The sequence below is a fragment of the Sarcophilus harrisii genome, chromosome 4 (assembly GCF_902635505.1).
Source record: "Sarcophilus harrisii chromosome 4, mSarHar1.11, whole genome shotgun sequence".
NCBI lineage: Eukaryota > Metazoa > Chordata > Mammalia > Dasyuromorphia > Dasyuridae > Sarcophilus > Sarcophilus harrisii.
The window spans coordinates 280,457,796-280,481,533 of NC_045429.1; the positions used below are offsets into that span (position 1 = coordinate 280,457,796).

The 23,738-nt window shown below is 34.7% G+C and overlaps 1 protein-coding gene across 11 annotated transcripts in view; it reads left to right on the plus strand.

Annotated features, from left to right (window-relative positions):
• SLC26A8 (solute carrier family 26 member 8) overlaps positions 1-23,738 on the plus strand; it is a 210,295-nt gene that overhangs the window by 36,918 nt on the left and 149,639 nt on the right. For all 11 annotated transcript variants that reach the window (XR_004233713.1, XM_031964989.1, XM_031964987.1 and 8 more), the window contains 4 exons: positions 7,252-7,416; positions 8,124-8,273; positions 13,103-13,185; positions 20,770-20,917. Coding sequence is in view for 10 of the 11 variants with exons in the window: in XM_031964989.1 (XP_031820849.1) it covers positions 7,252-7,416; positions 8,124-8,273; positions 13,103-13,185; positions 20,770-20,917 (546 nt within the window). In the remaining variant the exon portion in view is untranslated. The remainder of the gene's footprint in view (positions 1-7,251; positions 7,417-8,123; positions 8,274-13,102; positions 13,186-20,769; positions 20,918-23,738) is intronic.

Below are 23,738 nucleotides of genomic sequence, written 5' to 3' on the forward strand. Positions count from 1 at the left end.
TCCCTAGAAGGCAAGTAATCCAATATTTGTTAAACATGTGCAATTCTCTACCTATTTCCACAAATATGCTACACAAGAAAAATCAGATTAAAAAGGGGAAAAATGAGAAAGAAAACAAAATGCAAGCAAACAACAAATAGACTGAAAATACTATATTGTGATCCATACTCAGTTCCCACAGTCCTCTCTGAGAGCACATGGCTCTCCAACAGAACTGGCCTGAATCATCACATTGTTGAAGAGAACCATGTCTATCAGAATTGATCATCGTGTAATCTTGCTGTTGATACAAGCTTTTCCAACCTCTCTGAAATCATCTTGCTGATCTTTCCTTTCTTTCTTTCTTTTTTTTTTTTTTTTTAATAATTAAAACTTTTTATTGACAGAACCCATGCCTGGGTAATTTTTTACAACATTATCCCTTGTACTCACTTCTGTTCCTACTTTTCCCCTCCCTCCCTCCATCCCCTCCCCCAGATGGCAAGCAGTCCTATACATGTTAAATATGTCACAGTAGATACAATATATGTGTGCAGAACCGAACAGTTCTCTTATTGCTCAGGGAGAATTGGATTCAGAAGGTAAAAATAACCCGGGAAGAAAAACAAAAATGCAAGTAGTCCACATTCATTTCCCAGTGTTCTTTCTCTGGGTGTAGCTGATTCTGTCCATTATTGATCAATTGGAAGCGAGTTAGATCTTCTCTTTGTTGAAGAAATACACTTCCATCAGAATACATCCTCATACAGTATCATTGTTGAAGTATATATTGATCTCCTGGTTCTGCTCATTTCACTTAGCATCAGTTCATATGAGTTTCTCCAAGCCTCTCTGTATTCTCTCTGCTGGTCTTTTCTTACAGAACATTAATATTCCATAACATTCATATACCACAATTTACCCAACTATTCTCCAATTGATGCGTATCCATTCATTTTCCAGTTTCTAGCCACTACAAAGAGGGCTGCCACAAACATTTTGGCACATACAGGTCCCTTTCCCTTCTTTAGTATCTCTTGGGATACTTTTTGGGCATAATTCCAGATTGCTCTCCAGAATGGTTGGATTCGTTCACAACTCCACCAACAATGTATCAGTGTCCCAGTTTTCCCTCATCCCCTCCAACATTCATTATTATTTTTTCCTGTCATCTTAGCCAATCTGACAGGTGTATAGTGATATCTCAGAGTTGTCTTAATTTGCATTTCTTTGATCAATGGTGATTTGGAACATTCTTTCATATGAGTAGAAATAGTTTCAATTTCATCATCTGAAAAGTCTCTGTTCATATCCTTTGACCATTTATCAATTGGAGAATAGCTTGATTTATTATAAATTAGAGTCAATTCTCTATATATTTTGGAAATGAGGCCTTTATCAGAACCTTTAACTAAGAAAATGTTTTCCTAGTTTGTTGCTTCCCTTCTAATCTTGTTTGCATTAGTTTTGTTTGTACAAAGGCTTTTTAATATGATATAATTAAAATTTTCTATTTTTTGATCAATAATGATCTCTAGTTCATCTTTGGTCACAAATTCCTTCCTCCTCCCTAAGTCAGAGAGGTAAACTATCCTATGTTCCTCTAACTTATTTATAATCTTGTTCTTTATGCCTAAATCATGGACCCATTTTGATCTTATCTTGGTGTATGGTGTTAAGTGTGGGTCCATGCCTAATTTCTGCCATACTAGTTTCCAGTTTTCCCAGCAGTTTTTGTCAAATAATGAATTCTTATCCCAAAAGTTGGGATCTTTGGGTTTGTCAAACATTAGATTGCTATAGTTGACTATTTTGTCTTGTGAACCTAACCTATTCCACTGATCAACTAATGTATTTCTTAGCCAATACCAAATGGTTTTGGTGACTGCTGCTTTATAATATAGTTTTAGATCAGGTACAGCTAGGCCACCTTCATTTGATTTTTTTTTTCATTAATTCCCTTGAGATTCTCGACCTTTTGTTCTTTCATATGAATTTTGTATTTATTTTTTCTAGATCATTAAAATATTTTCTTGGAAGTCTGATTGGTATAGCACTAAATAAATAGATTAGTTTAGGGAGTATTGTCATCTTTATTATATTCACTCGGCTTATCCAAGAGCACTTAATATTTTTCCAATTATTTAAATCTGACTTTATTTGTGTGGAAAGTGTTTTGTAATTTTGCTCATATAATTCCTGACTTTCCTTTGGTAGATAAATTCCCAAATATTTTATGCTATCAACAGTTATTTTGAATGGAATTTCTCTTTGTATCTCTTGCTATTGGATTTTGTTGGTGATGTATAAAAATGCTGAGGATTTATGGGGATTTATTTTATATCCTGCAATTTTGCTAAAGTTATAAATTATTTCTAATAGCTTTTTAGTAGAATCTCTGGGCTTCTTTAAGTATACCATCATCTGCAAAGTTTGGTTTCCTCATTACCTACTCTAATTCCTTTAATCTCTTTCTCAATTCTTATTGCCGAGGCTAGGGTTTCTAATACAATATTGAATAATAATGGTGATAGTGGGCAACCTTGTTTCACTCCTGATCTTGCTGGGAAAGGTCCCAGTTTTTCCCCATTGCATATGATGTTTACTGATGGTTTTAAATATATGCTCCTGACTATTTTAAGGAAAAGTCCATTTATTCCTATCCTCTCAAGTGTCTTTATTAGGAATGGATGTTGGATTTTATCAAATGCCTTTTTTTTGCATCTATTGAGATGATCATATGGTTTTTGTTAATTTGGTTATTGATATAGACAATTATGCTAATAGTTTTCCTAATACTGAACCAGCCCTGCATTCCAGGTATAAATCCTACTTGGCCATAGTATATTATCCTGGGGATGATTTTCTATAATCTTTTTGCTAATATTTCATTTAAGATTTTAGCATCAATATTCATTAGGGAGATTGATCTATAATTTTATTTCTCTGTTTTCAACCTATGTGGTTTAAGTATCAGTACCATGTCTGTGTCATAGAAAGAATTTGGTAGGACTCCTTCAATCACTATTTTTTCAAATAGTTTATATAGCATTGGAGTTAATTGTTCTTTAAATGTTTGGTAGAATTCACATGTAAATCCATCTGGTCCTGGGGATTTTTTCTTAGGGACTTGGTTAATAGCTTGTTCTGTTTTCTTTTTCTAAAATGGAACTATTGAGTCTATTTACTTCTTTTTCTGTTAATCTGGGCAAGCTATATTTTTGAAGGTATTCTTCCATTTCATTTAAGTTGTCGAATTTATTGGCATAAAGTTGGACAAAGTAACTCCTAATTATTGCTCTAATTTCTTCTTCATTAGTGGCGAGTTCTCCCTTTTGATTTTTAAGACTAACAATTTGATTTTCCTCTTTCCCTTTTTTAATCAGATTTACTAAGGGTTTGTCTATTTTGTTGGTTTTTTCAGAGAACCAACTCTGGTTTTATTAATTAATTCATTATATAATCTTATTGTGGCTGTGTACAATGATCTCCTGGTTCTTCTCTTTTTACTTAACATCAATTCATGTAAGTCTCTCCAGGCCTCTCTGAAATCATCCTGCTGATCATTTCTTACAGAACAATAATATTCCATAACATTCATATGCCATAACTTATTCAGCCATTCTCCAACTGATGGCATCCACTCAGTTTCCAGTTTCTTGCCACTACAAAAAGGACTCCCACAAACATTTTTACATATGTTGGTGACACTCAGTTTCTTAAGTAATTGGGACTCTAGCCTTGTACATATCCCTTCTCAGTCTATTACTTTTAAGCACTGGTGTAACTTTTAGAGAAATTCATCTCCCATTTCTGTTTGATTTGTAATTTCAGAAATGATAGTTTTTTGGAGCTATTTGTTGTTAGTCTCATATCTTTTAATAAAAAAGGAACTTGATCATTTTCAGTCAAAATGCTTTTAGCAAGATTCCAGTGTTTTAGATAAGTTCCTTTTTCAATAATTGTAACATTAACCCCTTAAAGAGAGTTTTCATTTTTCTAGGATTTCATAGGAAAGGGGCTTCAAAAAGACAAGACATTTGTTATCATCATGAGAGTCATAAATTTTCCATCTCAGTACTTTGAAAAAAAATCACAGGAAAATTAATCTGAAAGGTCTTCTTGTGGGTGGGTCAAAATGTCTTGTTACTATAATTCTCAACACAGGTTTGGTATCTAGCAATAGCCCAGTTCTGTTATTTACTATTGTGTGATCATAAACTCTCTGGGACCCCATTTCCACATTATATAATGAGAAAGTTGTTATGGAATAGGGTTTTTTAAACTTTTTTTTTTGTCCTGGACTCTTTGGTAGTCTGGTGAAACTGATGCGGTTATTCCTAGTCAGGGAAGCAAATGATTCCATTCCCAGTCAGGGAACCAAATGATGCAGTTAGGGGTAATGCAGAGAATAATGGGAACCCTTCTTTGGTTAGCCACAGGTCCAACATGAAAGAATCCATGAACCTGAAATATTAGACTGGCAAAAAGGAAGTTTATTGTTGACACTACAGAAGCCATCTTTTGTTAGGAAGACTGACTTCCAGTGACAAAATGCTGGCAGAGAGATAAAGGTCTTAGCAGAGAAATCCTGGCAGAGAGATAAGCAGAGGTGTTAACACTGAGAAGAGAACATCTTCTCAGTGGGCAGGAGTCCTGACAGGCAGCTATGTAAGGGAGAGAGCTCCCTTGACAAGGCATGGTACTGCTTTGGGGCCTTTGCAAAGAAATGAGCCCTACAGCCCTTTTTGTAGTGGCTAGAAACTGGAAACTGAATGGATGTCCATCAGTTGGAGAATGGCTGAATAAATTGTGGTATATGAAAATTATGGAATATTACTGTTCTGTAAGAAATGACCAACAGGATGATTTCAGAAAGGCCTGGAGAGACTTACACGAACTGATGCTGAGTGAAATGAGCAGGACCAGGAGATCATTATATACTTCAACAACAATACTAGATGATGACTAGTCCTGATGGATCAGGCCATCCTCAGCAACAAGATCAACCAAATCATTTCTAATGGAGCAGTAATGAACTGAACTAACTATACCCAGAAAAAGAACTCTGGGAGATGACTAAAAACCATTACATTGAATTCCCAATCCCTATATTTATGCACACCTGCATCTTTGATTTCCTTCACAAGCTAATTGTACAATAATTCAGAGTCTGATTCTTTTTGTATAGCAAAATAATGTTTTGGTCATGTATACTTATTGTGTATCTAAGTTATATTTTAATATATTTAACATCTACTGGTCATCCTGCCATTTAGGGGGAGGGGGTGGGGGGGGGTAAGAGGTGAAAAATTGGAACAAGAGGTTTGGCAATTGTTAATGCTGTAAAGTTACCCATGTATATATCCTGTAAATTAAAGGCTATTAAAAAAAAAAAAAAAAAAAAAAAAGAAATGAGCCCTAAATTGCCCTTTAAATAGGAAATCTGAGACTGAAGTTTCAATTAAATGAAATCACTTCAATGTTGTCACTGCCCCCAGGCCTAGATTCCTAGTTGAATGAGATCACTTAAGTTCCTGGATTAATTTTCAACTCAATAGAGGATGCAGCCAACTACTCAATAGAAATATGAGGTCCAGATCTCCAGTTAAATGAGATCACTTAAGTTCAAGCTAAGTAGGGAGTTGTCCTAGGCCAATCTTAATGAAACCACTTAATTGCCCCAAAGGGAGGGTCCCTGTCAGGAGAGTTTCAGGGCTCACCCCAAAAGTCAAGGACAGTTTCAAGGTTCCCCCATCAAAACCTATGATTCTTCTCACCATAATGTTTTAGAATGCATAAAATAAAATATGCAAGATTCTAAAGGAAACCAATTATACTAAAATAGAAAAAAAATTTTTTTGAAGTTCATAGAACCTTTGCTCTAGATAATAATCTTTAAGATCTTTTCTAGCTCAGCTCTAAATCCTACAATCTATTTTTATGAAGGAGATTGCTAGATGGAATGAACAAATTAATGAATAAAAATTTGTTGAACACTTACTAAACATAAAGCATTATGCTAAACTTTAAAAACTAAACTAGAAAATAAATGCAACTTCTAATCTCAAGGACCTCAAATTCTATGAGAAACAATTCACAGAGGAGATTTCAGCTACAAGACAGAAAGATCTTATGGTCCTTAGCAAGGGCAGAGTACCTTTTTTAATGTCATAGAAAAAATTTTCTGTTTTAAATGTTGAACCATATAACAGTGTTAAAAATATTGGAGGGAGGGTGGGTAGTGAAGAAGAGAAGGATCTTTAGTAGTTACTGCTACTGAGGAGGAAGTTGCCAGGTTACATCTCTTGATTCTCTGAATGATAGCTTGAGGGGCTGGGCTGGAAGTAAGCCTGGTGACTGGGGGGGATCTGCTATTCTCTGGGCCTAGATTTTAGGGTCTTAGGTTGTCTTATCAGAGTCAGGGTAGAGAGATGATGGTTGAAGTAGTGACAGTAATTTGATTTATCTGGCACAGGCCACATCCTGTCTCTTCCACTTCAGGGTACCTTGCTTCTTCAGCTGTACTGGCTTGCCTGCTTTGTAGATAGCAGCTGATTTGTAATGGGTAAAAACTTTTTGATTGATGGCTGCTGGTTTGGAAGCAGAGTTAGTATAATAAGCTACTATTCCAGAGATTTTAGATTTACATTAAAGAATACTGTATCATCATAGTGAAGTGAGTGATAAGTTGTGGAAGGTGATTATATAAACCACAGGTGCCACTCTGTGATGTGTGCATAAAAAGCTTATTGCTATTAAGATTATTGCTTGAGAAAAAGGAAAGAGATTTCGCTATTCAGCTTTTTAAGAAGTTATCTTTGAAGTTATCTTCAAAGAGAGTGGTTGTAACAAGCTTGTAAGTCAGGACTTTAATTCTTTCTCTGCGTGTTTCCCCTTTCCTCTTCCTTTTTCTCTTTTCTCTCATCTCTTTTCTTTCTTCACCTTCTCTTTTTTTCCTGCTTCCTTTTCTTTTCTTCCCCATTTCTAGAATTCCTTCCTGAAAAGAAGAAAATACATTACTTAAATACCTAAATAGTAATTTAAGTACAAGTGACAATTGGGAATATTGGAACCCTCTCATTCTGGGAAGGATATTATAAGAAACTTTCAGAGTTAGAACTCTAGACTGTTTAGAGAGAATCTGTATTATTTGGTACCTGATTACTGCCAATTGATTGATCGATTTTCCCAGCTTAGTGGTGTATCTCCCAGTAATTCCTTACATCACAATTATCCTTCATTTTCTCTTTCAATCCCAATGCCTTGTAGCTGCTGATTGGATTGCTAAGATTGGATTTTGTCACCAAGTACCTGCCTGACACCTTAATTAATGCCTATTTGGCAGCCACAGCACTGCATGTCATGATGTCCCAAATGTGCTTCATTTTTGGGATTATGGTTCGTTTTCACTGCGGTGTTATCGCCTTCTTTTATGTGAGTAGTTACAAACCCTGCTTGGAGATAACTGCTTTCTCAGAGATGGGTGGAAATACTTTGATTATGAACTAATTTTTCCTAGAAATAATCTGAATTGAAAAGACCCAAACCATACTGACTGTATATCATTTTCTTTTTATCTATCAAAGGGTCTCATCTTCTAGATTTGGGTAGTTAATTGCAGAAGAATCAAACTACTATTTGAATTAACTGTCTCCAATCTAGTCTCTCACTATAGCATGGCTTACATTGAAACTTAAAATCAGAAAAAAGTCTCTACGCTTCTTTTCTCTGGTCCTTTTAAAATTTTTCTAAAAGCCACATCTATATAACATGCCTAAATTATCAATCTGCTTACATTATCAATATGCTCAAAAAGCATATATTATTTGATTATTATTTGAATTATATGAACTAAAGATCATTGAAAAAATGATAGTATGAACTGATTAAATAGAATCCTGGTACTTTGTGCCAAAATAAGCAAAGCAAAAGCAGTACAGAGAAGTATCCCTTTTCTTACTTAAGAAGTTCTGCTTTTGTCCTTAACATATTTTATGGTTCTTTCAGAGGGCTCACAAAACACACACTCTGCTAGTCCCATATCTCTAGAACTTTTGTAGCTTTGTTTGATAAAGTTAGGACACACTAAAAAGAAGACTATTATGTCCCCACTTAAATTCTGTGATTGTGTTTCTTTTCAGAATCTAGTTAACTACTGTATAGCTCTCCCAAGAGCCAATTCTACTAGCATCCTGCTGTTTCTGATTTGTATGGTGGCTTTAAGAGTCAACAAATGTATCAAGATCTCTTTCAAACGATATCCCATTGAATTTCCCATGGAATTTGTACTGGTAGGTACTGTCCTATGTTAGTAAACTATGTTATATATATATATATAGTAAAATATGTTATATAAAGTTGCCTATTATTTAGTGCTACTTGAAGCCAGAAACCCCTATTTCCTTTCCAATGACTCCTGGAATTAACCTTTCTCATTGGCCTACTAATGATTAGAGTTATTGTATTTCCAGTTGTTCTATTAGTGAAAACAGCTCTGGGGTATTGAGTAAAAAAAAAAGGCACTAAAGAAGAAAAGGGAGTGTGGTGCCAAACTGACAGAATAAGGCAGGAACATCTCCCAAACATGCCTCTAAACAACTCTAAAATAATTCCTCAAAATGAATTCTGGAGTAATAGAACCAAATAAAAGATAGGATAGTATACAATTGTCCAGCCCAAGACAAACTGAAAAGTCAATAGGAAAGTTTTTCTCACTCAAATAAAAGGGGGAGCACAGTCCAGTGCAAGCAGCATGTGGGCAAGTCAGCAGTAGGCTATGCCCCAGAAAGCCAGCAGGAGGTCTCAAGTCCCAGCAAGATAATGGAGAAGCCCTAGAGCAGCAAACCAGGAGTCAGGGCCCAGGTCCCTGGGGTCAGAAGATTAGGTCAATGCCCTTGACCCTAGGAGCAGAGTCCAACTTAAAAAGTCACAAAATAGGCTGAGAAAAAGAATAACAACAAAAGGAACCTGACCATAGAAAGCTATTATGGAGGCAGAAAAGATTAAAACACAGACTCAGAAAAGGACCATAATGCCAAAATGCCTACATGTGAAGCCTCAAAGAAAAATATGAATTGGTCTCAGGTCCAAAAAGAATTCCTAGAAGACCTCAAAAATCCTCAAAAAGGATTTTAAAAATCAAATAAGAGAGAAGAAAAGAAGTGAGAGTGATATAAGATAATCATGAAAAAAGTCAATCGCTTAGTAAAGGAAGCATAAAAATGGGAGGAGGGATGATACCCAAAAATGGAAGATACACAAAAATTCATTAAAGAAAAATACTCTTTAAAAAAGTAGAATTGACCTAATGGAAAAGAAGGCACAGAAATCCACTGAAGAAAATAATTTCTTAAAAAGTAGAATTGGGCAAGTGGAAGCCAATGATTCCATGAGATATCAATAATAAGATAAAATCAAAAGAATGAAAAAAAAAAAAAACCAAAACTGTGAAACATCTCATTAGAAAAACATCTGCCCTGGAAAAGAGAGATAATTTAAGAATTTACTAGAAATTGTAGTTATAACAATAAGAGAAGAAAAAGAATTTGAAGGAATTGGAATAAACAATGAGAAAACAAAACTATCACTCTTTGCCTTGACATGGTATATTTAGAGAATCAATTAAAAATTAATTGAAATCATGAACTACTTTAGCAAAGTTGCAAAATATAAAATAAACCCACTTAAATCATTTCTATATTTTAAACATTTAATAGAAAACATTAGAAACATTAAAACATTTCTATATTTTACCAACGATGTCCAGCAACAAAAGAAAGAGAAATTCCATTTAAAATAACTAAACAATACAAAATATTTGGGAGTCTTAACTGCCATGGCAAATCCAGGAACCATATGAATATGATTATAAAACACTTTAAACATAAAGTCAGATCTAAACAATTGGGAAAATATTAATTGCTCATGGGTAGGCTGAGCCAATATAAGAAAAATAATAATTCTACCTAAATTAATTTACTTGAAAATTCAGTGTCATACCAATCAAGCTACCAGTAATTATTTTACAAGGTTAGAAAAAATATTAAAATACATTTGGAAGAAAAAAGGATACAGAATATCGAGAGAACCAAATGAAAAAATGTGAAGGAAGGTGGCCTAGCTGTACCAGATTTCAAACTGTTATAAAGCAGTAATCATCAGAACAATCTCTGGCCTAAGAAACAAGAGTGATGGATCAGTGGAATAGATTAGGTACATAAGAAACAGTAATAACTATACTAATGTAGTGATTGATAAAGATCCAAGCTTTTGAGATGAGACAACTTACTATTTGACAAAAACTGCTGGGAAAATGGAATACAGGATGGCAAAAATTAGGTATAGGCTAACACATCACACTGTACACCAAGTTAAGTTCAAAATGGTAAATGATTTAGACATAAAAGGTGATATAAAAACAAATTAGAGGAGCAAGGAATAGCTTACTTGTCAACTCTATGGAGAAGGGAAGAATTTATGAAAAAAAGTGAAGAGCATTATAAGATATAAAATAGATAATTATAATTATTTTTTTTAAAAGGTTTTGCACAAACAAAATCAATGCAGGTAAGGTTAGAAGGAAAGCAGAAAACTAGGAAACAATTTTTATTGCAGTATCTCATATAAAGGCCTTGATTCTCAAATATACAGAGGACTGAATCAGATTTATAAGAATTTAAGTCATTTCCCAATTGATAAACAGTCAAGAGATATAAATAGGCAGTAGAAACGAAAGCTCTCTATAGTAATATGAAAAAATTCTCTAAATCATTACTAATTTTAAAAAATGCAATTACAACTCTAAGAACCACCTTATACCTATCAAATTGGTTAATATGATAGAATAGGAAAATGATAAATATTGGAAAATTGTGGTGAATAGTGAGAATGGTCATCCTTGCTTTACCTTTGCTCTTATTTACAAGGCATCTAGCTTATTCCCATTAGAGATAATGCTGCTGGTGGTTTTTGATAGATATTACTTATCATTTCAAGGTAAGTTCCATTTATTCTTATGCTCTCTAGTATTTTTTAAAATAGAAATGAATAATATCCCATGATGTGGAAAAGTTGGGATACTAATGCACTGATAATAGGTTTGAACTTATCCAAACATTCTGGAGAGCATATGCCCAAAGCACTATAAAACTGTGTAGACTTTTTGATCTAATAATACCATTACTATATGTTTGTATCTCAAAGAGATTTTTTTTAAAAGGAAAAGCACATGTATGTACAAAAATATAGAAACTCAGTAACAGCAATATTGTATGATGAAGAATGTCAATTACTTAGTCATTCTCTTTAATACAGTAATCCAAGACAATTCCAGATTTTTTTACTTTATTTCAAATTTATTCATTTATTTTTTGGCCTGTGTCTTCTTTCACAACATGACTACTATAAAAATGTTTTGCATGATTGTTGCATGTATAATGTATATCAAACTGCTTACCATCTCAAGGAGGGCATTGGGGGTGGGGAGAGGGAAAGAACTCAAAATTTTTTAAAATGAAATTGTCCTTAAGGGAATTTAGGAAAAATATAAACAAAGAAGAAAAGCTCAAAGGAGGATAAAAAAAAACCCAGAAAGATGCACACTGTTATAAACTTTAAAGATAAAATTTATAATAATTCTTTACCTTTGTATAAAATTAGTACTTTTAACTTACTCAGATTATTTTCTGTCTGTTAACTCATTTGGTCCTTGTAATACCTGTAAAGTAAATAAGAAAGTAATATTATCACTGTTTTATAGATTAGGAAATTGAGGCAGGGCAAGGTCCAACAATTTGACTAGGTTTACATAGCCAGCAAGCAATAAATTCTGACTACCTGCTCCATTTTTTTCCCATCTATCTTTCAGTCTATCTCTTTGGAAAATCCAGTTGTGATTCTTGGCAAATAAACTGATAGTGTTGGAGTTATTCTAATGTTGTTTATTCTATGTAAAATATCATGAGGACTGACTCAAAAGTTATGGTGCTTAGAAATCCTTTTTATGCTTTTCCATATATTTGCGTATGATAAAGCCAAGTATAAAGAATTCAAGAAGTGGTCCATGAGTAGCTCTGGATTAATCAATTAATTTGATCCATAAACTTACCCTCTGTTTGGTTGCATTGTCATCATTAGCATCAATTCATGGTATTCCACAAAACAACTCTAATCTTATTCAGATTTGGTCTAATTTTTGGAACTAATCCTAGGAAAAGGGCCTATGGGTAAGGAAATAAGAAAAATTTTCATGTATACTACAGAACTTAGATATTGGCATCTTTCTATGGTTCTACTTTAATGAGAGTAAGTGGTAACAGGTACCAGAATGTTCAGTTCTTTTCCTATCAGGTAATTTCTAGAAGAAAGGATTTATGTTTCTAGAGAGAAATAAACATGAAAAATGATTCAATTGATTGAGAACTTTCTAGACTATAAAAGGTTAATTGTGATTGTGCTTCTTATTAGTATCAGAACTATGAAAAACCTTATTTTTACTGAGGCCACATGCTAAGATGAATTTCCAAATTCATAAATCCTAAGAATTTGAGTCAACTTCTCTCTCAAATCACTACAGTTGTCTTGAGTTTGGAGAGCTAGAAAAGAAAAAAAAAAAGAGCCAACCCATTTATTGTTCTTGTTAACCAAATAGTAGACAGAATCTTAAAAGAATCTTTCATTCTGGCCCTAATGCTGAAGACTTCAGGGAAGGCAGCATGGGGTCTTTGATTTTTTTATTAATTTTTTTGCTATATAGAGCAAAATTCTTTTTTAAAATAAGACAAATGTGGTTCTGATGCCCAAGTTAGGGAAAGAGAAAACAAGAGATAGAGAACCAGAGAGCAATTTTCCTAATGTGAGATATGCCCTTCACTGAAGTTTCCTTAGTACTTCATTCTTAATAGGTTCAGTTTTACAATTCAAGATGAGGTAAATGCAAAAGAAGAATTATACTAGTCTCCTCTCGACTGGATCTTTATCTTTTAAAAGGATTGCTGGCCCTTTATGTTTGCAGGTGTTCATACTGGCAGAGGCTTTTAAACCCCTGCCCTGTTGTAAGCAAAGCACAGGCCTAAAATGGTTATACTTGCTCGCCCTCTCTTTTTTTTCCCCTTAAATCTAGATTGTTTCCTTCACTATCATCGCAAACAAGATCCACATGAACACTGAAACCAGCAAGCACATTGTTGATATGATTCCTTATAGGTGAGTAATTTCCTATTGTCCAGATTGTTCATCCAACTGTCCCTCCCACCCCTTCTCAACTTCAGGATAATCTGATAAACTCATTTGGCAATTTCAGGCAATAGCAGAATTAGAAATATTGACTTTGATTAGCATCAGAACAGTCATCTTCTGGAAGAAAATAGCAGGACAGGGTATATAATGAAATTGTTCACTAATTGCTTTATATAAGTCAAGGAACATTTATCTGAAGTACCTGCTCTGTGTCAGGCATTCTATTAAGAACCAGAGATATAAATACAAAGAATGAAACACTCTCTTAAGGAGCTTATGTTCTTACTTCCCTGAGCAATAAAATGTATCTGTTATTGTGAAAAGAATGATCTGTAAACTTAGTTGTATCACCATCTCAGACCTAGAAAAGGTTCTGATTAATATAACTGATAACTTGACAAAACAAGCACAACCCAATTTACAGAGTTCAAGTCTCTTTCTATTCCAATCTATCCTTCATTCAGTTGTCCAAGTGATTTCCTTAAAGTCAAGTCTGATCATATCACCTCCTACTCCTAAATTTTAATGACTTCATATTACCTTGAGGATCAAATCTAAATTTCTACCTTTGGTTTTTAAAGCCCTTTGCAACTGGCCCTATCTTGTCTTTCCAGGCTTCTTAAACTTTTCTGCTCTCAATATAATCTAATCCAGCAACACTAGCCTTATTGCTCATTCTCATCCTGATTCTTCAGACTTCCTGCAAAATCCTAATTCCCTTTGCTCTATTTATATACATTCTAATTGTAAATAGAATTGGTTGGGATTAGCAAAGTCCCTTGTGTTCCTGTCTTCTTGAATGTTGTTATTCCAAAAATGTACTCCCCAAAGGAGCACATTGTGGATGAAAAGCAGGAGCAAAATATAGATCATCTACACTTTGGATTATCACTTTATTACTAATGGAAAAAATTTCACATTTATTGAGTACTATTACTAGACAGCCTTGGATGACTTCATATCTAAATGAAGGAATCAAATAAAAAGCACAGAAGATGGTTCTATGATTGCTACAATAACTACTGCTACTTTCTAGTTTATAAGATATTTTTACTTACATTATTTCATTTGAACATCACACTAACCTGTGTGTGAAAGAAGGTTATGTGATGTAGTAGAAATAGCCCTGGATGTAGAATCAGAAAGTCTGAGTTTGAATTCCAGTTTTGTGCTTGTATCATTTGTGATTTTATCTAAGTTTCTTCACTTTCTTTAACTGTAGAATAAGAGGGTTAGACTATGATGATCTCTTGGGAGGGGATATGATAAATGTTTTCATATATTTGAATGAATGTTTTGTGTTATTTTTGTTATTTATATGATTATCTTTTTTTCCTAATGTTAAACTACTGTTGTATCCCTGATATAACGTTAGATACAGGGAGTAATTTTTTGTATATATTGATAGTCTTGTTGCTAATATTTAAAATTTTTGTATCAATATTCATTAATGTGTGGTGAGAACACTTAGTACTTCCTTTAAAGAGAACATGTAGGATTACCCCATAAGAGAGCATAAGAGAGTATGTAGGGATATGCCTGGAAAGAGCATGTTGGGCCATCACTTGCTGTGATCCAGTTACCAAAAAAATAAGGTTACTATGCTTGAATCCACTAGAATCAAAAATTCGAATCAGAAAAGGTCTTTATTCTTTCTCATGAGAAAGGGCATAGGCCCTGTCATCCAAACAGCTATAGCCAAGGAGTGTGCCAAAACTCACAAAAAATTAAAGCTTTTATTCTTCAGCAGAGTGTACAATCTCCCTTGCCAGTCTCATATTACTATTTGCTGATGAGAGTTCACAATCTTTGCAAGGCAAAATCAATCCTTCATTATCCTAATTATTCATAGCTATCTATAACCTATCAGAACACTATTTTCTACAATTCTTTATTATTCATTTCCTTTCACCAAATTTTAAAATCATCCAATTGAGAGGGGGCTAATATTGAAGGGGAATGGAAACTGTTCCCTGTACTGAAGTTGTGGTCCCTTTAAGAAACTGTATTTCCTTTTAATTTGTGATCCCTTTTGAAGTCTCAGCCCCTCCTGGGGAAGGCATATCCCCCCAGATAAGTTATCTTTCAGGGATGCCAAAGCCTTTGATTCAATTAGAAATCCTGGTCAAAAAGCACTCCTTTGAAGTGTTGTTAATTCCTATAGGAGATCTGGGCTAGAAACTGATAAGCATTTAAGCCTGAGAACCCTGGCTCCTGAAGCTTCAAGACTCCTTAAAAGGGCAGTTTTGGGGTTCACACTTTGCAAAGGGCCAAGAAATTTGCTAGGAACCTGCCTACTGAGAAGGTATTATTTTCTCAGTGCAAGAATCCATTTCCCCAATAGGATTTTGCCACTATAGAAGTCAGTCTCTTAGCAAACTGGTTTCTATGCAACAATAAACTTTAATTTTTGCAATTAATAATTCGGGATAAATGAATTTTTTCATTTTAAACTTGCGGCTGACCAAAAGGGGATTTTTAACAACTGTCTTATTGCCACTAACCTCATCACCATCAGGAATCAAGGGAATACAACCTCATCAATATAATTTCTCTTTTGCATTTACCTCATCTTGAGTTGTAAAACTGAAGTTTTTTTAGTTTTAGTTTTAGTTACACACATAAGAGTGTACTACTGGGGAAACTTCATTGGAAGTCACATCTCACATTAGGAAAATTGCTCTCTGGTTCTCTATTTCTTGTTTCCTCCCTTTTTAGTTTAGGCATCAGGACTATATTTGTCTTATTTTTAAAAATTTTTTTGTGAAATTCCTCCTTAATTACTGAGGATAATTTTTTATCACTTAGATTCAAATTATTCTTTATATATCTGACAAAATTTATTTATAAGTTCTTAATTATGACTAGCAAATAACTAATAAAATGAGGTCAGGGGCATTCTCCAAAGCCCAAAACTAGTGGTTTATTTGTATTATGTTCAGTCTTCTTTGATTGGCTTATTTTAAATCTTTTATTTCTCATTTAGTTAATTTAGGTATCTTATATTTTTGTGGATAATTATCCATCTCAAGTAGTTCAATATCTTTATTTAATAGATGAGAAAAACTCATTACAAGAAAGTCGATGTGAATTGCTTAAGGGAGGTCTTTGGTTCCGATTCTTAGAATGTTTTGGTGACAGAATTTCTCATGTTTTGCATGTGCTTTTTCCAGTCATTTCATTGCTGCTACTTGATAAAATCCAGGGTATTGAGACGTATCTCCAGAGCTAAGCTTCTAGGGCTTATTCTTAGAAGTGTTCATCTAGGGTATGCTGTAAGAGAAAATAACTCTGGCCTCTTTTCTCCCTTTTTGTATCATTTGCCAAGTTCATGATTTTTGCAGCCAAGGTCAAAAGAAATTTTTCAAGTGTAATGCTAATCAGGGACACTATTTGTACTTTGTAACAAGAATGTGCCCCTTTCTGACTCCAAGAAGCTCATTTGCATATGAAAGGAGAAGGAAACTCATCTGAGGGTTGGCAGAGATAAAGAACTTTGCCCCTCATCCCCACCATCAACAATCGACATCTTATAGCAGAAGCATATGACTATAGGAGACTTGCACTTGCATTGCAACCTGAGAAAGGATGTATTTGTAGAATCCAGCTTGAAAGTTGTCAAGTTATCAAGGTATTGAGGGTCCAGTACCTAGACCTGAGATCTTGCTCAAAAAGATGGTGTGTAGGACAGTGACCCTTACCCAAATTGAAATCAGAGACTCTCAAGGTAAAAAGCAAAAAAAAAAAAAAAAAAAAAAAGAAAAGAAAAGAAAAGAAAAGGATTTATTACAATCTTGCCAGAAAGGGCAACTCCTAACAGACAAGGTGTCAATAGAGAAGTGCAAACTGGAAACTGAAAAACACAAGGTTATATAAACCCTAACCAGCCTCCATTTCCCTTCTGAACTCTCATTTATTGGAGAGTTCTAACTTATACAGAGTCCAGACACAAAAAATACTAGTCAATAACACACTTTTTACTGTATTAGGTACTTAAATGTTAATGAAAAAGGGGGGGGGGGGGAGAGGGAACAGGAGTGAAATGTTTATCTAAGATAATTGAACACCACCTGGAGCTTTTAGCTATAGCTCAATTTGTTATTGAAAAATCTCAAGTCACAATTAGGGCCTAGGTCAAGGCCACATTCTTATGAGAGATCATCACTCAGTAAATAGCATTCAATCCCTCCTCTTATTTATTAACCTTTGAAGATCTCTCACATCATTCTTGATGTATTTCCTCAACCAAATCATCCTCGGTCTCCAATCCCTCTGGATCTGGTTTGTCCTTTTTCTCTACTAGGGTCCATTCTCCATCTTTGTAATACTTTAGGTCTAACGGGCCTTCCCCCCTTCCCCCCAGTTGTTAAATACTTGCCATCCTGACCAGTGATGTCTGTACTACCCTTGTGATAAGCTGCATCACACAGAGGAGGAAAGACAGGAAGTAGTATGATTCCACTTCCTATCAGCAGGAACCAAAGAATCTGTTTTCACCAGCTGCCTCCAGACCAACACCACCAAGAGATATTAAATGGTGAGGAGAGGTCTAGAGTGGGACATGGATCAATTTTCTGATATCTTTGGCAATTTCCTTCATCATCTGTCCATTATTTTCAATTTTCACACAGCAATTAATCCCAGCAAGTGGATAGATTTAACTTCACTCCACCTTCTTTAGCCAACAAGCCAATCTATACTGGTGTATTGCTTCTCTAATCTGAATGGTCTAATCTGCTAATAAATCCAGTTCCTTTGTCAACTGATTAGTAATTATTTCTACCATGGCCTGGAGTCTAATGAGCCTATTCAGCATACAAATTGGAGTTCATCCGGGGCCATCTATCACTCCAACCATTTGTGTCCCCAGTAGAGTAGGTAACTCTTCACAAAAAAAAGATACCTATCAGGAAAGTCAGCAGCAACAGAAAAGCTAAAAGAAACAGACAAAAATAAGTATCTAGCAACAGATAGATGATTAGGCCAAATACTCACCTACTTAATTAGGATATAATGACCACATTTTCCAACAGGAAACTGCAAGATCTGATTCCTCTTTTCACACATGTGCCACAGTCATATTTATTCCCTATTATTTGTGCTACTTCATGAATTCTTTCCACTTGTCTGGGACAGGTTGGGTGCAAGACCCCCTTTCCCAAATTAACTAATCAGAGACATCTTCAGGTACAAATATAAAGCATTTATTTAATCCCTGCAGGAAGAAGCCCAGACAAACCTGGGAGCCATCCCAGCTTCTGCCTGTGCTTCTGGAAGCTGACCTGCTTCTGGCTTGTCCAGGGTTTAAAAGCAAAAGACCTGAGCCATCTCAATAGATAGACTAAAAGGATATAACCATCCTTGACCAATGGTCACCAATGTTGGCTGCCTCCCACAGGTTACTTCCTGTAACTTCTTGTATCCCAGGGTTCAAAGTTCATCCCTCCAGAGATCATAGGACTTCCCTGGGGTCCCAGCTCTGGGAACAGGGATCATGTGACTCAATACTGAGAAATACTTCAGCCACTCAGTCCCATTCACACTGATTCTGGACATATTTGTACTCTAGGTTTATAGAGATGTTTTATTTCCTACTATGCCATTTCAGTAAGTGTCTTTGCTTTGAGATAATTGTATTCTCTGGTTAAATAAAGATTGGGGCTTATGAATGTTAGTTCTAGGAGTGCAGACTAATAGAATACTTTAAATCTGGGATAGTAGTTCTCTGGGGAACCTAACCTACCAGTACTTACTAGAAAGTTCTTCAAAAAGATGTTATATAAAATATAATCTATTTTATTAAGACTGGATTTTTTTCTATGTCTTAGATATACAACTCTACAAAGTTAAATGTACTTGAACTTGCTGAAGGTATAAGGAAAAATTCAAGAGTATAAATAGCTAGACATTTGCATCTTTTTAATGAAACTATTTCCAAGACACTTAAAAGATTTATTTTCAACTATTAGCAGTTCACAGAAATAAAAACAATGACAATTTAGACTTAAAGTGTTACTTCAAGTTTGAACCTTAAGAACAATATCCCATGTTATTAAAAATCACCATTTAGTAGCCTACTGGCAAAATTCCCTTTATGGAATTAGCATTGTCCATTTGTTGAGGTCTAGATTAGGGGTACCTAAATGAAATTAGGGTTTAATTAAGGTCTAGTGGCAGGTTTGGGGTACAGGGAGTCAAACAGAACTCCCCTGCAACCCCCTTGGATTCGGCGCAAGGATACGGCGGTAAATGAGGTCTAGTAGCGTCACGAGTCCCCAATAAAAGCATTTATTAACCCGAGAGCTAGATTGATAAAAAGAGGTTTATTATTGAGTTTAGAAGTAGGAGATAGGTGAAGGTAGAGACAAGGAGGGCACTAGACAGAGGGTCAAGTGGACAAAGGGTCCTCACATGGCTACCATGTTTGGAATCTCTGCAAAGAGGAGTTCCCAGCATGGTCCTTTTATAATAGGAGACTTAGCTCGAGGGGCTCTTGGGTGTAGCCCCAAAGTTGGCTCAGATCCGGATGGGGCTGGGACAGGTCCTGATCTTCTATTGGAATTCAAAGGAACCAGGATTTGTGAGTCAAAGGGTAATTTACATTATTAACTAGGAGGGGGTGGGAATCTAGAAAGGAATCTTTCCCACATCACATTGAGGCACAGTTCATCTATTTGCTGTTCAAAAATTTCCCTAGATGAGATCCTCTCATCTAGCTTTGGAAACTCAATGATAATTATCATTAAGACCAACTGTGTATTTATAAAATATGCTTTATTGAAAATTACCAGTCTTGACCAATGTAGAAATTCCTTTTGCCTGGCTATGCATATCTGTTAGGAGAGGTTTTTGTTTTTGTTTTTTTTTCCTCTAATGGGAGAGGGAAATGTAAAGAGAAGTTCAAAAAGAAATAAAATAAATCCTTAAGTGAAAAAAAATAAAAAAAATTAATAAATTTAATTATATCTCTTAGAAAATCTTAGTGCTCTTTATGTTTGTAGCATCATATTTTACTACTATTATTTCATTTTTAACTTTGCTAAATCCTTATAGAGATTGTTACCCTAAATTTATAAAAAGCCCCAGAGGAAAAAAACTACTTTCTCTAGAGTGAGAAGAAAAGCTGAGAGTATATTTTGGATTTTATCATTCCCATCTTTATATCATCCTCCTTCTAGATCAAACTACTAGTATGCTGAGAAATCAATGATGAATGTCAAGAACTGATGTAGAAGTGGCCATAGTCTCCTTTCTGTGTCCATAACACTACTATAGACTTAGTTTTTAACTTGGTGGTATAACTAGAATGAGGGATTTGTTTTTTAGTTATTTGTTTTCAAAATTCTTTCATTCGAACAGTGCTTGTCAGTTCTTAAAACACTTACATATAGCATTTGGCACTGATTGTTGACTTGAAGTTATAGATAGGAAATCTTAGGCATGAAAAGAAAGTAACTGTCTTGTTTTCAAGGTCAGCTGTTATACACTGGTGAAACTGTCTTTGAAACCCAATTTTCTTACTTCCAATTCTTTTTTTTTTTTTTTTGGCAGCTTCTTATATCCTGAACCAGCTGAGCTGAAGCTTTTGCACATGATTGTTTGTCATGCTCTCTCCCTGTCCATGGTGAGCTACATTCTGCTCGTCTTTATAGGCAAGAAGATTGCTTCCTTGCATAACTACAATATCAATCCTAACCAGGTAAGAGCATAGGCTCATCTATACCAATGCTTGGCTCATAAATCCTTGGCTTCTTTTCTGATCTTACCATTAAGAAAAACTGATTGTTCTTTTTCAGAGAATATTCTTAGTCAATAATTCACTGGATCTCTAATGTCAAGGGGACATTTGTCTCTGCTATCTATGGAGACAATATGAGTTGTTTAGAAAATACCTTAGTTATCACTAAAGCATTTTTGAAGGGCAAGGAAGTTATTTGGATATTATTTCCTTATAGATGTGCCTCATAAGCCAGAAGGTGTGTTTATAGTGTATAAAATAAAGTTTTTCTCTTTTCCTTCTGTTTTCATTTCTTCTTCCCCCTCAGTCTTTTTTTAAAAATTGATTTTATTTTTTTTTAAAAAGAACAGGGACAGTTAGTTGGTGTAGTAGATAGAGCACTAGCCCTGAAGTCAAGAGGACCTGAGTTCATATCTGGCCTCAGACAATTAATACTTCCTGACTGCGTGACCCTGGGCAAGTCACTTTTAAATTTGCCTCAGCAAAACCCCAATTGCCTCAGCAAAAAACAACAAAACAAAAAACAGAAAAGAATAACAAAACAGAACAGAACATTAAGTGCTCACCAGAACATGAGAGGATTCAAAATGTGTAACAGTAAATTATTGTAATGCCAGAAAAACAAAGGCGAGATAGAGGTTAGAGAATTATAATTATTTAATTTATTGAAGAATAAGTCAATTGACTGGATCGGACTCTCATCTTCAAATATCCAGTATCAAATGTGGGGTAGGAGATTCTTTATAGGGAGTCAGAAACAATGACATAATAGGGGACGGGTGAGGAATGGGGAGGAATCGGAGATGGGAAGATTATCTGATATTCTGATGGGGAAAGGTATCTGATATTCTAATAGATTAGGATGGGGAGCAGCATATGATATTCTAAAATATAAGATCTTTTATCCTTATCAATTATTCTGATAATTATCTGATATTATGATGATGATGATCATACCTGATATCAGGTATGATAGCTTGGGATATGGGGCAGAATGACTGAGGTAGGGCAGTTCAAGGAGACTGTGACATTACATTATCAATTCAAGAAAGGTTATATAATAGTAGAAGAAATTATATTCATGAATATCTATCCTTTTTTTTTTTGCTTCCTTATAGGCTATTCTTTTCTCTGCTGTGCACTTTTTAAACTTTATTCTTTTTTTTCCTCTTTCATTCCCACCACTTTCCCCAAGCAGGCTTATAGTTAAGCACAGATATATGTCATATACATATATAGATATATACATACACATGTACCCATTCATATAGTCATACACTCCTCCCACACATACACATACATATATATATGTATCTGTGTGTATACATGTGTACGTATATATATATATATATATATGTATACACACACTTTCATACCTATCCAGAGACCCACTCACACATACACATATCTATACACACACATAGAGAGAGCAACATACATATCTACATATATTCACATGTCCACCACATGCAAACATACATCCAGGACATCATCAGTATGGCTGACATATAATGCACATTTCTCCCTTAATTGAACCTTTTAAGTTTGACTTATTTCTTTCCTATCCCTGCTAACTCTTTTGCTATAATTCTGCTCCTTAACTTTCCTTGCTATTACTTAACCTCTCCCTATCCATGGATTCCTCCCCTGGCTTCTTTCCCCACCCTTTACTTCTCTCTTCATCCATCCCTCTCTCCTTATTTCTTTATATATTTTGGAGAGTGCAATACCCTTCTTGATATATATGTAGTGTTACCTATTAAGTCATTCCCAATATGAGTAGATTTTCAGAACAAAGAGACCTCCTCTAAGCTCTATGCTGTTCTTCCTCTGCTCCTCATTTGTATAACCTAGTATTTTTATTCTTTTTTTATTATAGCTTTTTATTTACAAAACATATGGATGGGTAATTTTTCAACATTGACCCTTGCAAAACATTCTGTTCTAACTTTTCCCTTCCTTCCCCCTCCCCCCTCCCCTAGAAAGCAGGTAGTCCCATACATGTTAAATGTGTTAAAGTATATATTAAATACAATATATGTGTGTGTGTACATACACATACATACACACAGTTATCTTGCTGCACAAGAAAAAACGGATTTAGAAAGAAGGTAAAAATAATCTGAAAAGGAAAACAAAAAATGCAAGCAGACAATAACAGAAAGAGTGGAAATGCTATGTTGTGGTCCACACTCATTTCCCATAGTTCTTTTGCTGGGTGTAGCTGTTTCCCTTTAATTGGAACTGATTTGGATCATCTCATCGTTGAAGAGAGCCATATCCATTAGAATTGATCATCATGTAGTATTATAACATAATATTGTTACCTTTTTTTTAGGTTTTGCTTTTTTAAGTCTACTCAACTCTGCCCTTGTCTTTCTTTTGAGCTACCCAATTGCTAATGTCAATCTTAGAATACATAGACATGTATTTATGAATACATAAACATGAACATGACATAAACATAAACATGAAATTGATCTTTGATATTAGCTCTTATATATTAAATTTTCTATTGAGGTCAAGTTTGATCAAAAGAAAGTCCTGAAAATCTACAAATTTGTTGAATGTCCATTCCTTTTCATTTAATATTATGGATCTGTCTAAAGTCCTCTTGATCTTTCACCAGTCTATGTTCACTTTGAGGTTCAAATTTTTTCTGTTTCCAGGGGAAATCTGGAGAACTTGAAATTTACTGACCTATTTGGCCATCTTCCATAATCCTCCCCCCTCAGCTTTAGAAAGTAGGTATACTCCTCTAAATAAGAGCTAAGAATTATGC